The 18,121-nt window shown below is 35.2% G+C and overlaps 1 protein-coding gene across 2 annotated transcripts in view; it reads left to right on the forward strand.

The window, feature by feature from the left end:
• Positions 1 to 18,121, forward strand: part of CFAP20DC (CFAP20 domain containing) — a 67,529-nt gene that overhangs the window by 25,410 nt on the left and 23,998 nt on the right. For both annotated transcript variants that reach the window (XM_066557919.1, XM_066557920.1), the window contains exons 10-15: positions 2,407 to 2,531; positions 3,670 to 3,844; positions 4,371 to 4,517; positions 9,656 to 9,987; positions 11,757 to 12,170; positions 17,071 to 17,277. In XM_066557919.1, coding sequence (XP_066414016.1) covers positions 2,407 to 2,531; positions 3,670 to 3,844; positions 4,371 to 4,517; positions 9,656 to 9,987; positions 11,757 to 12,170; positions 17,071 to 17,277 — 1,400 coding nt within the window. The remainder of the gene's footprint in view (positions 1 to 2,406; positions 2,532 to 3,669; positions 3,845 to 4,370; positions 4,518 to 9,655; positions 9,988 to 11,756; positions 12,171 to 17,070; positions 17,278 to 18,121) is intronic.

The raw sequence follows: 18,121 nt of genomic DNA on the forward strand, positions 1-18,121 counted from the left end.
TAATCTCTCACATAAGATATGCTGAAAACATTAAAAATTTACATAAGGGCATTTAAAAAGTAACCAGTGATACAAAGGATGTTCAATAAAAGCTGTTTTTCTTATCTCATGGCACAAAAACAAGACATCATTTGATGTGATGATGCAGTTGAAAATTAAAAACTCATAAAAGAAAATGCCATGTTACACAGAATATGATTAAAATATTGAATGTACTGCTAAAAGAGGCTGGTAAAAAATTGGTATCATTCCAAAATCAGTTGCCAATTTATATAGGTAACAGTAATGTCGTATTTAGCTGCAGTAAAAATGCGAAGAGAAAATACAATTTTGTACTTCCAAGTATTTCCAACCTTACACTAAGAACTGTGTTGAAGGCAGATGATTTCAAAAGTCCATACTGAATTATCTTGTGCTATTTCTGAACTGTTGGGTTTGGCCTTTGGAACTGAATGTTAGAGAGATTATTGGTCTGTTCTAGACCAGCATTTCCTGTGTTTTTACGTTTAAGTTGGCATGTCTGCTTGAGTAAGATCTGTAAGCCAAGAATCAGTAGAAACTGAATTGTAGATGCAAATGCCAAGATGTGAAATTGCTTAAATAGACTTGGGTTAGACAATTGAGAGCTTTTTAGTAAAGCTGCTGTTTTGCTTTAAAACTGTGTATTGCTTCCTACCTGCAGTAAAGTCAACAGCAGAATTTCACCAAGGCAAAAATATTTCCAGTCCTTATTGTCTTGATTCAAAGTACTGATTATCTCTTTAAAGCAATTTTGTAAAGAGATAGGTCATTATTATAAAACAGCATCATAGAGAAACATAGATTATGTTCATTATTGGAAATCTGGAGTTGTAAAATTACTCATAAGTTGTGGTGGTCTTCAATCCCACCTTATAAACATAGCATGTGTCCTTCCAGACATGTTTTTTAAATTTCAGATGTTGGTCTGTTTGAAATTGGAAGCTTTGGTATGCTTAGGTAAATTTTAATCGGAAAATCTTCCTTTAATCCACTAAACTTTTTTGTTTATTTGATAATCAAAAGGCCAAATTATTTTTAGTATCATCCACTTTTAATTACACATATTTCATTATGTCATCAACACACTGTTATGTGTAGATGTAGGTAATTAATTGCAGTCAATTAATGTGGTCATTAAGAGAGATTTTAATGCAAATCAGCTTTTCTAATTGGAGATAACAACATCCCAAGGTAGCCAGTAAAAAAGAAATTGATGTTAAACCAAGACAGGTCATCTGATCTTGTGAAATGGCAGCTGTTAACAGCAACCAAATGTCACATCAGGAAAAGAGTCAGGTAATGGCAGTAAGGAGCTTCTTCTGTGCTTATTAGTACAGTAAATGATGATATTGGTGGCTAATGTATGATCTGTTTTTCATTTCCTTGATGACACTGTAAATAAAGCTGATCTTGAAATAAGGTTATGAAAAATGCTCAGGGGAATCGGCAGAATATTCTGTTTCTACTTTATTGCTTTATGAAGGTGTCAAATCTCTAAAGTGAGATAGCAATTTAATACAAGTTGGAGCATGAAAATATCTTTGGACACTGTAAATATTAAATATAAATTAATGTGAAGATACCATTTTTATCAGTTCTGGAAAGGAGAATTCACTGACAATACTGGAGAATTATAAAAGGAAAATAGATAGTAGGTGCAGCTCTACAACCCCGATGATAAAATTAATGTGTAACCATTTTACTGTCCTTCATTTTAATTTTTTTGGAGAAAATTCACCTGCATTCCATGTTTACTTTTTGTCTTGAAGACTGGTTGACAATTTCCATGCTTTAAAAGACTTATAAAAATAAATCTACAGTTTAAGCGGTAAAAAAAAATAAATAGTAATAAATATTTTAGCAGCAATAGAGTGCATTTGCAATATTAGGGCTCAGCCCTGATAATACAGTAGATTCAGTAATTTCAAAAAGCAGGGTACATGTAAATAGTTCTCTGAGCTGTGACTGATACCTTGACAGTCTTGCCTGCATTTTTTGGTGTTATTATTTATTTATTCTGTTATTTATTAATTAGAGTTCTTTTTTCTTCCTGTCAGAAGTAAGGTTTTCATTGAAGTTCTAAAGAAATCCTGCAAACCTTTTTTTTTTGTTTATAAATAACCGACTTTTAAATAAATCTTTAAAGCAAGAAGATTAGAATTATGTCTCTATATTAGACCAAAAGTTTCTTGCTGATCTGTTGACACACTTTTATACAATGTGCATTTGCTGTTCCTGTATTTCTAGGGAGTGCACTTTACAGGCTCATAACTCTTAAATATGTTTAGTATTCATAATTCTTTTATTTGATTCTAAAAAATAAGCTACTTTTTATTGTTTGTAAGTACTGTAATTTTTTTTTAACTCTTAATTTTCTTAACTTAGGTATTTTGGGTAATAGAGGCCAAGGCAACATATGCAATGGTAAAACTCAGGATGTATCACATATTGCATTTGGGTCAAAGATCCTTGGGCCACCTCCATCTTCAAGCAGAAGAACCAATGCAAAGGTAAGAAGGGCTAAATTCCAACGACACCATTGGCCCTTTTGCAAAGGAAGATATTGATAGGGAGAGGAGTTAAACTAAAGGTTTATTTCAGAGGCTGCCTCCAGAGAACTGTGATAGTCCTGGAACACCCAGAGAAGGGCAAGGAAAATGCATGGGTGGCTCCAGCACAGGGCACAGGTTTATGAGCCCACAGGAGAGAAGGCCAAGGGGAAATCTGGTTGCTATTTTCAATGAATGTAGGGCTGTAGAGAAGCCAGACCTCTTCTAAGGGGTGCCCTGAAAGGCCAAGGGCAGCAGGCCCTAATTGCAGGGAGTCCCTGACTAAATACAACAAAGAAGTGGTTCAGTACTGCAACTGAGCCACAAGAGAGTGGAGAATTTCAAAACTTAAATGAAACAGGCTGATTCAGCATCAGATGTAAAGATGCCTCTTTCTACTGAAATTACTCTTATCATTCTTTTCTGAATTTTATTTTTTTCTAGATTGCTGAAATTTCTCTGTGTGTGTGTATGTGTGTGTGTAAATGTTTTGTCTTATGATGGGAGCTATAATGCAGAGCAGAAATTACATTTCAGGATGCTCTGATAGTCAGCCTTACAGTAGCTCCTGTGATGCTGTCAATTGCAATGCCAGGGAAAACACCTGATCCCAGTCTGCCAGCAAGAAATATGCAGGTTTTTGGAATCTGATCAGGACTACAATTTTCAGTTTAACACCAAGAATAAGAGATCCAGCCAACTCTTGTGTAGGAAGTCACTTGAAAGTCAGGTTGTAAAATGATATTCCTTTCTTCAAAGAAAAAAATACTCCTGAGGTCTAGAATAACTATAAGTTTTAGTCTTTTTATTCTGATAGTGAATTCTAATTTTTTCCCTTTTCTTTGCATTGTTCCATTCAGTCAGTGGGAAAAAAAAACTCTGCTTGCTACTTGACTGTAAGGATTGAAGATACCACACTGAATAGAGCCTACCATGAGATTTTGTGAAAAGATAGTGTTTAAAAAAAAGATTTGGAAATATATATTTGGGAAAAAAAAAGTGTAATTCATAATCTGTGTTTTACCTTTGAGTATTTTGAAAGCTGTTATATTTTTCATCAAGAAATAATGTCTTTCATCAAGAAATAATGTCTTTCAAGGTAACAAAGACCTTGGGTAGCAAAACATCGTGCCAACTTCAAAATTCAGGAATGCCAACTGAAACCATACCAGAAAATGAGAGATTGGAGCTACCACTGTGGCCATGCAATGATACTTTAGATCAAGGAGGCAAAAGAAGTACTCTCCAAACAATTGCAAATGAATATCAAAATGGTAAGAGCATAAAGCAAAGAATATGTAGGCTTTTCAAACTGCCAAATTTTTGCATGATTGTGCCTTTGAATCTAGGACTTAATTCTTTGTTTTTCTAATCCTTTATCTACTTAATTAATTACTGAAGACATTCATTAAATCATGATTTATTCTCCTGTATGAGGGTGAATAAATGCTCATTTTCTCTGCAGCTCTTTGTATTGTGAGTGATTGAGCCAGGGATCATCACCTGCTGGCAGTACCCACAATTTATACACATGCTCCTTTTTCCTCATGCTGTGAAAATAACTGAGCTGCTACAGTGGTTCTTGATTGTTTTGCAGACTTTTGCAAGCCTGGTTTTTATAATTACTATGGTTTGCCCTTCTTCCATACCTTGTATTAAATTTTTCCTTCCTTGTGACTGCCCTGTTCCTGCTGCCCTGCAAGATTCCCATGCTGTTTAGATGTTTGCATCCCAGTACAATACCCCATGTGGATACAATATGAGTCTTCACAGGCATTTCATTTCTGCATTGCATTTCAGACCCTGAAATTCAGACTCAGAAAACATCTGCAAGTGGAGAAGCAGATTTTCAGCTCACCTCACCACAAGTACCATCACCAGACAAGGACAGTCATATAAGATTATCTCTAAAAAATGCAACCAAACCCACATGGGAGATAACCAATGGTACGGTACTCATTTTATGTTATTTTACATTTCAGTTCTATGTGGTCTGAAGGAATGTTATAAATTTCAAAGAACCCAAAAGCAGTTCATATAAAAAATAAACATCTGTGTTGTGGGGGATTATGGAAATCAAGCACCCTGCAACAGAATTGCTTTAGAGCATTGATAAAGATTTGCAGGATTAAGCAGAGTACCAGAGCAGTGAATGAATATCAAAAGAAAAATTCCATGCTCTCATGATTAAAGGAAAAGAACTAAAAATAATTTATTCTTTGAATCCCTAATAAATTTAACACTGAAGATTCCAAATATGAAAAGTACAAGAAATTTTACTTGTCCTAGATAAGAGTTTAGAATATTAACTACAGTATCTATGTAATATTGGGAGGGGAGGGAGGAAAGGAGGTTGTTTTGTTTATAGAGTTCAGTGGTGATTCATTTCTTGTTATTCACAGAAAGACACCTCAGCTTACATTTTGAGGTTTTTCCCTTTCTCTGAGTTTTTTCCCTCTCTGACAAAAAACGTGGATTTTTTTTGTCATTCATTGTCAATCAACTTCCTTTACATGAGCCTGGGAATTGCCTTCTTGGGGCAAAGTATCCCTTGTCTCTATGAAAAAGTAGTGTTGCTTTTTATTAGAAGGCGTAGTCACCAATTTGAAAAGTGGTTGGGCAATTCAAATGTGCTCAAAATTGACCAATGAGATTTTCCTTCATATTGTGAGTGATTTCCTTTGTGTTTATTCTTTGGGGATATTTAGAAGTGATTATATACTCTGGCAGTTTCAGTAATTCATAATTTTTATTAAGGGTTCCATAATTTGACTGAAAGAGATCCAAGATGTTCAGGCAAATAGAGAATTCTTCCCAAGAATTTTTTAATTCTTTCCTATTTATCTGAATTTTGGGAACTCTGAGGCAGGAATCACTGTCTTAACTTTTTTTCTTCTAGAGCACCAAAACCTCTGTCTTGTGCCATAATTAAAATAAAAAATCAACACTTGTTATTTTATGAAAATATAGGTGATATAAAAAGAGAGCTTTGGGGCAGTAGGCTGGCCTGTCTGAATGTCCTCTCATAAATTCAGAGGCAGAGAACTGAGGAAGAAGGATATGTGTAAACTCTGTTCTTTTGCTGTTTGAATTTCAAGGAATGAAAACTGTTTCTTTATAATCTTAGTTGTGTGTACAGACAGATAAATGCATTATGTGAGTTTGTAAGGTACAGTCCTACAAATTTTTTTCCCTGTATTTTCATTGCCTGTCACTGTTGGCACACTCAGTCTGCAGATTTCTGTTTCTTTTCAGTATATGAAGTTATCTCATTTTACATAGATGACTTAATGATTTCCTTATCCATTAGTACTGGATTTATTTTTTCTGAAGAACTTCCTATAAGCAACTTCTTCATCAGCAAAGTCCCCTTCTAGGCTTTGTTCTGGACATCTTCCAAAGTGGGATAAACTTGACCTGAGAGAAGAGAGAAAATGAATAAACAGTGTTTATGCCAATCTTATTTACTCAATGCTGAAGCCTTCATTATAATGTTAGGCTGTGATTAGGAGCTTTAGCATAAGCCTGACTGTGTAGAAGAGCTAATTAGATGTTAAGGTGATCATTCTTGCATTTATGTTGTTTGCTGCAATGTTGTGATTACGTAGTAGTTTGCATATTTTACTCAGAATGTACTCCAAATTATTCATTAGAATTGACATGGAAATTATGAGTTAAAAAGAAATTCTAGTATAGTTTTTGTTGGGGAGGTAAAGAGATTTTGTTTAGTACAAAACTCCCTGTATCTTTCACTTGTGGACTATTGAAAGACTGCTACACTCACTACAGGTTACAGGAGTTCCTGAACTCTTTAAGCAGCATAAAATGTCATCTTCAAATCATAAAGACATTTTTTGCCTGCCCCCTGGATATTTCATTAAGAATAATTACTATGCTGTGTGAATGAATGCTTGGGTTTGACTTATTCCTAACTCAAGTATATTTCTTCAACTCTAGAAATGAACGTAGTTCTTTACAGGGTGGTTTAGACTAAAAAAGCAGGATATTCAGTTAAATATTACATAGATAGTAATCATTTTAAAGTAGTTCTTTATATTTCTGAACTCCTTTTGGTCTGGGCAAGACATTATAATGGTGACTAAAATGTAAGAAATTTTTGGATATCTGAGGCAGAGCCAGAATTAGAAATCGGGAGTTTAAGGCTCTAATTGCCTCATATTCTCTAAACACTTGATAAAAACCCTTGCTCTGGGATTTATTTTGCATGTTTTGATACTACATTCAAAATTGACTTAAAATCTTAAAAAGCAAGTCTTTCATCACATTGTTTCCTTCAGAATTCATTACACAATTTTATCTGTAATGCCCTCTACAAATTAAACAGCAACAACTGCATTGGAAGCTATTCTAGAATGAGAATAGAGGTGAGATAGGTGAGATCGTAGTGTGGGAAGGGGGCTGCTGCTAAGTCAGTAGACAAAAATATGAAGCTACTCCTCTCTACTCTTTCCCAGTTCTATGTGCATAGGAATTAGTGAATTCTCCTGAAGTGGGTTGTACACTAAGTGTATAACCATACCCTAGAGGGCTCTTCACAGTGGTCTGAGCTATTAGTGCATATTTGTAAACCACAAAGGCAGCATGAGACATGTCAAATCTAATTTTATCATGGGGAAAAGACCTTCTGAATACTGAAGGAGTTTATGTTATGGTTTTTTTGTGTTAGTCTCGGCACCGACAGGGAAACCTAATAAAATGTGTCTAGATTAAACTGGAATGGTTGGTGCCAGACTGGAAAGAAGACTGCACAGTGCTGAGATAAGAAAACAATACAAAACGTTTCTTAGCTAGGTAATTTTTGAAGATTTTTTTTTATTTGTTTGTTTTGATAAATGCAGGAGGTAAAAATTTTAATATTTTTGCCTTAGGAAAAAGGGTAAACATCATTTTAGACTTAGCAACCAAATAGCTGGGAAAAAGATTCTTCCAATCCTGAAGAGTTGTCTAGTTGAAGTTTGGGGACAAGTAATATTTTTGTGTCATTTCTGTATAGCAAATTCTGGAGTTGTGAACAAGGCATCTCCAGGTCCTAAGACTTTCAAAACAATCTCAGTCTTGATTGGCCAGATTCCTACAAGATAAATAATTGAATAATTGAAAATACTGATTTAGTGTGACAGTTTTTCAATCATGTTAGGTCACAGAATCAGATGGGGAAACAACAGTTCCTGAGTCTTTGTTCTTGAACATCCAAATACTGTGTTCAGCCTCACTTGAAAAGCTCATGAAAATATCCCTCTTCTCATTTCATTTTTACTGGGGAAATGGTAGCTTAATAAAGGTAGCTTATATAGATATAAAAGCATAAAATCTGTGAAATGTTCATGACTGTGTTTTCTCTTATGATTTCAGTTGGTTTATTTGTGTACTACCCTTCACATGTAATTCCAATTGCCTATAAAATTGTTTTGTCAGAGGAGCATGACACAATCTTGAATGATAGTAGACTGGAGAATTCTGCTCCAACACCCTCCTTTGAAGAACCTGTAGTTATAGATACAGAACTAAAAGTCATTTGGTTTATTCATTGAAGGGTGTTTCCTAAAAGTTTTGAGTAGTCTCACTTATTTCTTGATGCTCTTGACGGAACTAGTCCAAAATACTTATAAAATAAATGGAATCACTTGCATGTTCAGCTTTCAAGGCTTAAAATAATTAAAAGCAGAATCTACTACATTGTTTTAAACCAGAGCAATTGTCTAATAGAATAAGTTTACTTGAAAAGCCTTGGGGGTTCTTACTAAAGATGGTCTTCATGAAGAGATTGAAAAATGCTTTTTTCTGGAACAAGAAGGTGCGAGCCATGGTCATACAAGATACATCAAATCTCAACCTTCCCCTGGTTCCTGGATATTAACTGGAGTTTGGTAGCTTTACTGTCTGTCTTCAGTAAACTGGAAAAATCACAGCAACCCAGTAAGAAGACAGCTGTTTCTCCTGGCATCTCAGTTTTCTTTCTTTTGCCTTTATTTATGGTGATTCAGATTTTCTCCCACCCTCTCACTCCTCCCAAGCTGCTGAATGTGCCTGAAGTGGTAATTCTAACAAAACTAAAAGTAAAATATCACTGTAAAGCACAAAATACCCTTCTAAACTTACTGTCTTCTGTGGTGGCAAGCATTTTATTATTGCAATGCTACTTTATTATTGCATTTTTAGTATTTTTTCATTGAGTTTTTTTAATATGGTTGATGGTAACTTTGTTTTATGGAGCTGGAAAGTTTCAATATCTAGTGAATAATCCACACCACACTACCTTTAATGAAGATGAGGGAGTATTGCATACTTGAGCAATTCTCCTTTTCTTAGATGCTATTTGAGATTGGTTGTAATCAATCAAATTGACATTTTTTTCTATACCATCATTCCAAACAGTAAAATATAAGTTAACAATAAGAACATAAAAATGGTCTTTTCATGTGTATCTGGTGCACTCAATCTTTAAATCCATTTCTGTAGTTTATTGTTTGTTTTAAAATTGTCAGATTAGTTGTGGCTGTATTCAGGGAAACCTGGTGAAACAGATATCTTTATACATTTTTCATGTCACACTTTTTTATCAGAACAGTAGTTTGAAATTGAGATTTAAACCATAAGTTCTGAATGTAAAAGTGTGGAATTTCAGCATTAAAGAAGAAGCAGACTGTAATATTATGAACTTTCCACCAATGTGTGATTATTTTTTAAATGTCAGATGCAAAAAATGCCTTTAGAAAAAGATCAATGGCCATATTAAATAAAAACATGCTTTCCCAGAATAAAATTCAGTCGTGGGTTTCAAATCTTGATGGCTAAACAGTTTCAGGTTTGCAAATGGCAGGTTTTCATGTCCTGTACCAAAGCCTGTATACTTTTTGAGCTCTGTTTAGAAATTTTATTACCTTTGCACTTTGAAAGCAACCTGATCTTTTTTCATTGCATCCTCATCACTTTTATTCTTCTTTAATAGGCAAAATATTTCTGTATTAGAGAAACTTACTTTGCTGTACAACTTTCTGAGAAAATGAGAATGATCAGAGTAGCTGACAATTTACATATTTTGGCATTGAAATTGTGTGTTTCAGATACATGGGTGTTTCCAGAGAGGTTCACTGAGAGCATTCAGTGGGATAGGAAGGAGCACTTTGAAGCTACTGGAAGTTCAGCCTGCTGTAATTTACCCTCAGCCCAGAATGCCTCTGTTGAACCTCCCAAAAGGGAAACAGCTGATCACCAAAGGAGTAAGAAAGAGGTTTTCACATTTTCATCCAAACCTCGATCAGCTCCTTATGGAACATCTCCCAATATATCCCCAGAAAGTTCCATTTCCCCATTGGAGTTGGAGCCCGACAGTAACGGAGAAGATGAGCAAACCAAAACTGAAGATAGCTTTGAAGGAACTGACAGCAGTGAGGAGGTAGGCCACTTTGTGCATGTAACTCTTGATAAAGCACTCCTCATCCTCAAACTCCTAGGATGAGATTCTGTCTTCAAGGCAGACAAAGAGGATAAATCATCTTTTCCCCATATACCAACAGGTAGATTTGTCTCTGTCAGGTTGCTGTGTCTAACCAGATACAGGACTCAGAGCAGGTGTACCCGGTGTAACAAGTTGACAAAAGAAACCTAACTCTGTCAGCCCCTATGCTAACAGAGAGATGTCAGAACTGTGCATCATTACTACAAAAAAAAAAAAAAAAACAAAAAAAAAACAAAAAAAAAACCAAAACACTGCATCATAGATATGAGTGAGATCCAAGTCCTTTATGGTTGCTCAAGACTTTAGTTAATAAGACTTCATTGTGTTTTTTAAAACTGCAAATGGAGACTGGTTTTGCTCATTGACATTGTTGAAAGTGAATTACAAAATTCCAGCTTTTGAATGTCACTTGATTATTGGTATTTCTGCTGCATATTCTGTCTGAGCATCACCAACTTTAATTCCTTTGTAATGTGGAAATCTTCCAGCAATGAAATTAATGAAAGAAAACAATTTTTTAGTATACCTATCTAATATAATTTGATACTATATAGAAATTTGCTGAATTGTCAATGTATGCAATAATTTCATTATGTCATTACAGTAACTGCTAAAGTTTCTACTTTTATGAACATTCTAATATATTTCACTTCTAACTATAAAATCTGTTTCTTAGCACTTGAACCTGCAGCTCACAACAGAGAAATAAAATGTAACTGAGTTGCATAATAGCAAGATGGGCTGAATTTAACTGTTTTACAAAATAACGGAGGGAATCAAACTATAAATTTCCAAAATGTGTACCATTAATAAAACTGAGGGATTATCTTCTTGAACATACATTTCATGCTGTGTAATCCTGGACTCACTGAAGTCAGTAACAATCTTGGATCCCTTTCATGTGCAGCAGGATTGCACCTCAGCTGTGAGAGGCACTGCAGGTGATACTGCCTGACATCCTCTGTGGGAGCATAGGGCAGAGGAGCAGATCATGAGATGAGCATGAGGCTGCTCTCATCCTTTCTTTCTTGCAAATAAGAACACTGAGGCTAACTAACACTAGATGCACTCCTGCATTATTTCCCTTTTCATCTGTTCCATCCTGCTGATTGCTGTTGAGATGGGGTATGAGTGAACATAATACATTTGATACATGGGATGTTTTGCAGAGACTTTGTTAGAAGCATGGATATAAGGTTAATAAACTAACCTCTAAAATTCTTAAATTGTATTGAAATGGTAATGAATATGATATCCAGTACCATATGACTACCAGAGCAGAGCAAAGTGATCTCAGCAGGAGTTACTGCTTCTACATTTAAGTTGAAGATGCAGCGTGAAAATATGGAATATTAATAATTCAATGGAAAGACACCATCATGGACACATTGCTTAGTTTTGGTTTACAGCTGTAATAAATTCTATTGAAATTATAAATGTCAGGTAAGACACAGGTCTTGGATGTTACCAGCATTCAAAATCTGACCTGACATTTTGAAAAGTGTAATCAGCTTCAGATGTAAGAATATGTTTATGGTGTAGTCAGTGTATTTGCCAGGAAAAGCAGCTGTTTTTCAGAATCCTTGTAAATTTAGAAACAGGATGCAGAGATTAAAGAGAGATTTTGAAGTGTTAAGGTTATGTAAAACTGAACTGTGTAATGATGAGAGGGAACCAACCACTCTTGCTTTGTTTCCTAAATTTAGGATGACAACAGTGAACTCATCCAGAGTGCTGAGAACATTGAGAACAGCCACAGTAGACAAGGAACACCTGATTCAGCAGTTTATAAAGAGATCCCATTAAATAAGATGTCACAGGGAAATGAATACTGGAAGAATAAGGAACACAGCAAATATAACTTCGAAGAGGCCATCTTATCAAAACCACAGAGTTCTACTATGACAAAAACAGAATCTATTAGCTTTCAGAGAAGTTTAAAGCCTATCCTTTCTCTTTCTCCAATTCAAAGTAAATCCAAATCCTTTAGAGTAATTAGAAATGTATCTGAAGAAACTGAAAGATATGAAGGAGTTTCAGATCAATTCGAAAGATCTGTCAGTAAAACATCTCTCAAGAAAGTTTCAAATGGAAATTCATGTCTGACAGCACAGACTTGTGTAAGTGATTTTTACTTTGAAATTGAATTACTAGATTGTGTAGAGAGCTATATTAGATATACCCATTTGCATGAAGTGATTAATAGTATATCTTCCATTCTGATATATTCTGGCTTCATCATAACTGCATTTGCTGTGCTCATTCTGTTGAAAGTTGATTTTGTAGGGGTTTGTGGAACACAAAATCACACTCCAAATATAACAGAAATCACAAAGGTTTGTAGATAAAAAGATGTGTCACTGAGCAACTCACATTTTGGAAATAAATTATTTAGAAAATAGTTTGGGGCTGAAAGGTTACAGAGGAAAATTGGCAGATTTTAAATTGCTGTGTTAACAAATGCCCACAGCAGGAGTGTTCATTTGGGTACTTCATGGTCTCTCTGTGTCAGCCCTGAGCAATGATGAATGATGTGCCTGGAGCCAGCAGCCAGGCAGCCCTAAATAGCCGGGGAGAGTAACAGGGCAAGGACAGGGAAAGCACCCGGGGTACCTCAGCAGCAGGGCCCTGCATGCTTCCTTCCAGCAGGCCTTAGCTTAGCCTTTTCTTCAGGAAAGGTGGTGAATAACTGGTGCTGGAGGTTTTTTCCCAAAGATTTGTGTGTTTGCTTTTTGCATCTATATGGCCTTTGCCTTGTGACAGTGAATTTCAAACTTTAATTGCTATTTGTGGGGAAAAAAATGTATCTTCATTTTTTTTAATACATTGTCTCATTCCTGGTGCTTTCTTATTCTTCTCTTTGTTATAAAAAACAATGATTTTTTTTTTACTTAATATTCTTTCCTGTGCCACTTCCTAACTCATGGCTGTATATCAGATTCCCTTGCCAGGTGTGTCTTTTACAGGTTTAGGAGTGGTATGCTACTGAGTCCCAGGATTGCTGTTTTGTCAATTGTTTTAGATAATTTTACCCAAGGATGTTGAATTGAACTCATGATCATTATTGTAAGCATGGGATTTGTTTTCTAATATCTTGGATATATCTTGAATTTCTTATCATATCATTGGTCCCCAGGTATTGCACACCTCTGGGAAAAAAGAATAGACTCTTCTCTTTTGCAGGGGCTCTCAGCTTTTCTGGGTGTCCTTGATGGGGAAATGCTCATCCTGCCCTGGCACAGATTCCTTTTTGTGAAATGAGTCTCTTTTAGTGTTGGTCAGGGTTTAGGTGTCTCAGTGCTGTGAGGTTGTCTTTCACACTGGGGATTCTGGAAATCTCTTCCTGTATGCTGGAAGTAGTTTATTGGATTGGTGAAGGCCCTGCACTTTTCCTGATAAAAACAGAACATCCTTTTCCATGAAGGTTGTGGAGACTGGTTTCCTTTGGGAAAGAAGGAGATTAGGGGGAAGCAAGGGGAATGAAACACAGCAGTGCAAGTGAAAATCAGAAGCAGTGCTGGGACTTTATTATCATGAGAAGTATCAGTGGCTGCTGATTTTAAAGACTATGAAAAGCAAAAAAATTAAAAAGCAAAGAAAATCCTTTTAATAGCAGCATATGTTCTATGTATTTATGATCTGGAAAAGACATTAGAATTGCCACTAGTGATGTAGAAAATGTGGAAGAAAGCAATGCATGGGTTCATTTCTATTTGGAAAGAAGATAATGTTTCTGTAATTTTCAGTGATAGGAAAAGCCCCAGTTGATACCAATAATCTGATTCTCTTTTTCTTAGAGATGGCAATATGCAGTGAATGCGTATGATAAATTTTGTTTATATTTTTCATTCCCTTACCCTCCTATTATAGTTTATAGAAATTTAATCCTTCTTTTTTCCAATAGCTACTTACATCTTTGCAATTAAATGTATTCCTTGTTTCCTGATACTTTCAAGTTTTAGAAAATTGCTCCAGTTACAGTTCAATTAGGTTTATTACTTATCATAACCATAACCTATTTGTCCATAATAAATGAAATTATACATGTATTACTTTCCTTAAAGATATTATCTGTGTTTAATGCAGTCATCAACTTTGTCCTGTAGAACACAGCTAAATGTGGCCTCTCTGGGTGTATTGCAGTAGTTGATTACTAATTTAAACAATAAGGTTATTACCATACTGCAGTTGTAACTGTAAATGTATTGCACATATAATTTGTTCCTTGTATTTTTTTCAAGAACAAATCCTATTATTAATGTATAGAAACTCATAAGCTACAGATTTTGTTTTATTGCTACAAAAGATGAGATTAAAGTATCTGGCAGATCTTACACTTGATCAAGTCTTAAAATTTTAGGGAAGCCCTTCCTTGGACTTCTTTGACATTTCTTTTTGTGCTCATACAAGGGACCAGTAAAGGAAAAAAAGTGCTTAACCAAGTCCTCTGCAATTGATTTGCCTGCTGCTTAATATGCTTTAAGGACCTGGTTTCTTGCAATGTTTTATTCATGTTTTAATAGAGTTCTCTATTATTAAGTTCAAATATTTTTAATTAAGAAAGAAGTATAGCCCTCTGGGAAATATTGCAAGCATGTAGATAGCTGGTAATTAAAGTTTTCCACACGTACAACTACATTCAAACAATTCTGAATAAATCATTTGAACCTAGAAGAATGCAAATGTCATTATATATGAAAAAAAAATCCTTTAAACAACAGGTTTTAGCAATCTAGCAAAAGTTTTAAGTGCTTAATAAAAATACTTTATTGTAAGGAAAGGATATTCAAATAGACAAGATAAGCTTTTAATTACTAAATGAAATATTAATTTTAGAAAAATTTAGGAGTATTGGAAAATTACTTCTTACATCAAAAGATTCTCCTAAATTACAAAGTTAACTTAATTTCAAATTCAGTTTTCAAATTCTCTCTTTGAAAACCAACAAAGACAATATAAAATTTTTGAAGAGGCTTTTTGGTAGCAGTCATCTAAACTTGAAGAATAAATATTCCAAACTATTTCTCCTTCATTAGTTTATTTTAGGGGATGTTTAACACAGAAAATGGTCATAGCATCTCTTTTCCTTCCTGAGTGTGATATTTTCAGAGTGAGACCATTAGAGGAAAAGAAAACAGAATGACAATTTGAAACAAGCTGGGGAGGGGAACAGCAGATGTTTAGAATTTTGCTGTAATAATTCCACAAATCTATGCATCTTTCTTTATAGATGTAAAGGAAAAAAGCAAGTTTGGGCAATTTTTTGTACTTTTATTAAAAAGAGCATGAGAAAAAAAGTTCTTTCAATAGTTAGTGCTTTTATTCTGCAGAGCACCAGTTCATTCTGTCAGTTTAATGACTGCATACCAATTATATGAAGGAAGAAAGATAAGCCAAAGCTTCTCTTATAATAAATAACTACAGAAGGTTTAAATATAGGAAAATTAACAAGAAATCAGCATGTTCAATAAGATCAATAAAAGTTACAGCAGCTGCAGGTCTGGTAGAAAATCGATACATTAGAGCAAAGCAGGCTCCCCAAGCACAACAAAGAGCTTTGGGTGAGGTGAACAAATGACTAATAGTCCCTGAGCTAGTAAGAGGCATTCAGAAAGGGTCTGGAGAAAACATCTCACATTATTTTAGGATTAAAAATGGTAGCAGTCATCACAACATTCAGGAATTAAGCTTGGACTTCATTAGCGAGGTTTGTAAAAAAGGAATGGTAACTGTGCAAACTGCTTCTGTCATCTTATGCTTTGTATCTTCTCTCATCTTCTTGTACTTTGTATCTTATATACATAGGAAGAAAGCAAAGGAGGTAAAATTTCACTATGAATTCTGGTGTAAGGTGACTTCTATACCACTCAAAGATACACTAAAACGTTACACACCACCTTTCATAGCAAGAGAAGTTGTCAGTGTTCATGTACTTGTCCTGCTGACTTGTGTGTGTTCTTGAGGTCTTCAGTTACCCAGTGCCTTCTCACAGCAAAAGAGTCTGAGATCCTCCCTTCTGCCACGAATGTGATACATTCCTGGTCTAAAAGCTCCATTCTCTTCACTAGAATCAAAGCTCTGTCCCTCTTTGGGATGGTGTTATACAGGGTCTCACAGCCCACTGGCCAATACTCCAGTGATCTAAATCTATTCAAGTCCTGCTCACTGCCTGGATTCACTTTGCCAGCAGAAATGCTTTGTACTTGCATTTAGAACCAAAACTAAATGTCTCAAGTATTAGACTTGTTCCTTTGTGAGAGAGCAATCTATGTGGACCCTTTAAAAAGGGGAAAGCTTTTCTTAAAGGAGGTGTTCTTTAAACAAAGATAGTGCCAGCAGCAGCTTGGGTGACTTTAAACTATTTTATCTTAAGGTTTTGAGTGAGGCTTAAGTATCAACTGCAAAATGGTTAGTATGTGTTTGCAGCTTTTGGCCTGTGGATCAAGTTAGGGTTATATTAACAATTCCACCAGTGGATTTGAAGTGAAAAGACATTGAAGTTTACTTGAAAATTCATACACTAGCAAACTGCCACAATAACCTTTGAAATTTAGTGTTGACATGGCTTTCCAGAGAAATTTTATGCTGTCCTTGACCAATAACTAAATGTTACATTGATGATGGTGTTGATGATTCTGGGGTAACTGTGGGATTGGCTTTAATTCAAGATTTGCATTTAATAGCTGATGGATTTTTGAACTTCTTAAGGCCTGCTTTTATCTTCTATTTTTAACTGCAGTGCAACTGCAACTTCACCAAACACCCTAGATCAGAACTGCAGTTCATTACAGTGCTTGTGGTGTTCTTCCTTCCTGTAACTGTTTATCAATATGCTTGATCTTCATAGATTAACAGAAATCTGTTAACTAAATTTTTCTAGTAAATATTTTGTTTTTTCTTTCAGTATTGAAGCTTTTTGAAGATTCTCTGAGAGATTCTCCAAGGTCTCTCTGGGTTTCATTCATCTATTCTGTTTGGTGATCCTGTCTAGATTGTTGACTTTTCCATTTTATTTCACAGGAGTACGACAGGAAAAAGTACCAGTCAAATAGACTGAGTCCATCTGAACTACAGATGCTGGCCAGCATGAAGAGACAACAAAATGAAGAATTATGGGATGCTGGGATTTCCCAGGGGCTGAGTGCCACACAGATCAATTGCTGCAATGTCAGCCTAAGTATCAGCAGTGATGATGATACAGCAACCTGGAACTCTTGTTTCTCACCAGTAAGTCTAAACTCCCAGTATTTTCTCAGGGGCCTTGAATACTAAATTTTCTTTGAGTAGAGTTGAAATTTAAGGTATCATTACCAAAGGCTCTTAGAACTTATCAAGGAAAACATTTAACCAAGACATAAGCACTTCCAGCATGTTCTCTAGTACCACCATGGAAAAAGAGCAAATCTATTATATATATTCCTTCCTAGAATTCTGAATAATCATGTAGGCTGTACAGTTCATGGCAATAGTGGCTGACAACCTGCAGGTGTGTGATATAGTACTTAAAAATAGTTCCAAAATGACCAGATATACGAGTCAGCAGCTGCATTACAGTGTGAGTAATGGAAAATAATTGCCTCTTACAATGATAAAGTCTCATTACTGAAAAGCTAAATGTTTAAAGAACTGAAGCAGGAGAAAGCAGCAAAAAGCTGCAGTAGTTCTGAGCACTTAGTCTGTGATCATTATGTGTTTTACACCTTGGATCATTATTTGTCCTGGTACAAAGTGGTACAGAATCACACACAGCTGCACTATGTGACAGTACTGCTATAAGAAGCAGAGTATTTTGTTGCATTCCACCAAAAAGTATTGAATGTATGAAAGCACAGAATAACATTTCTGGAACTATATAAAGGTACTAGCAGGAGCTGCTGTAAAACTAGATAACCTCATACTCCATATATATATCAGGAATATAGCTGTTATTTTATTACAGTTGAGGCAATAATAAACAATGAATGTGGCTTAAGTAAAGCACACAGCATAGCTCTGAGGCAGATCCAATGTTAGGAAACTAAACACAGCTGTGTTGCCCCAATATAAAGTATTGCAGAGTAAATGCTCTAAA

This window comes from Molothrus aeneus, chromosome 12 (assembly GCF_037042795.1).
Source record: "Molothrus aeneus isolate 106 chromosome 12, BPBGC_Maene_1.0, whole genome shotgun sequence".
NCBI classification, from domain to species: domain Eukaryota; kingdom Metazoa; phylum Chordata; class Aves; order Passeriformes; family Icteridae; genus Molothrus; species Molothrus aeneus.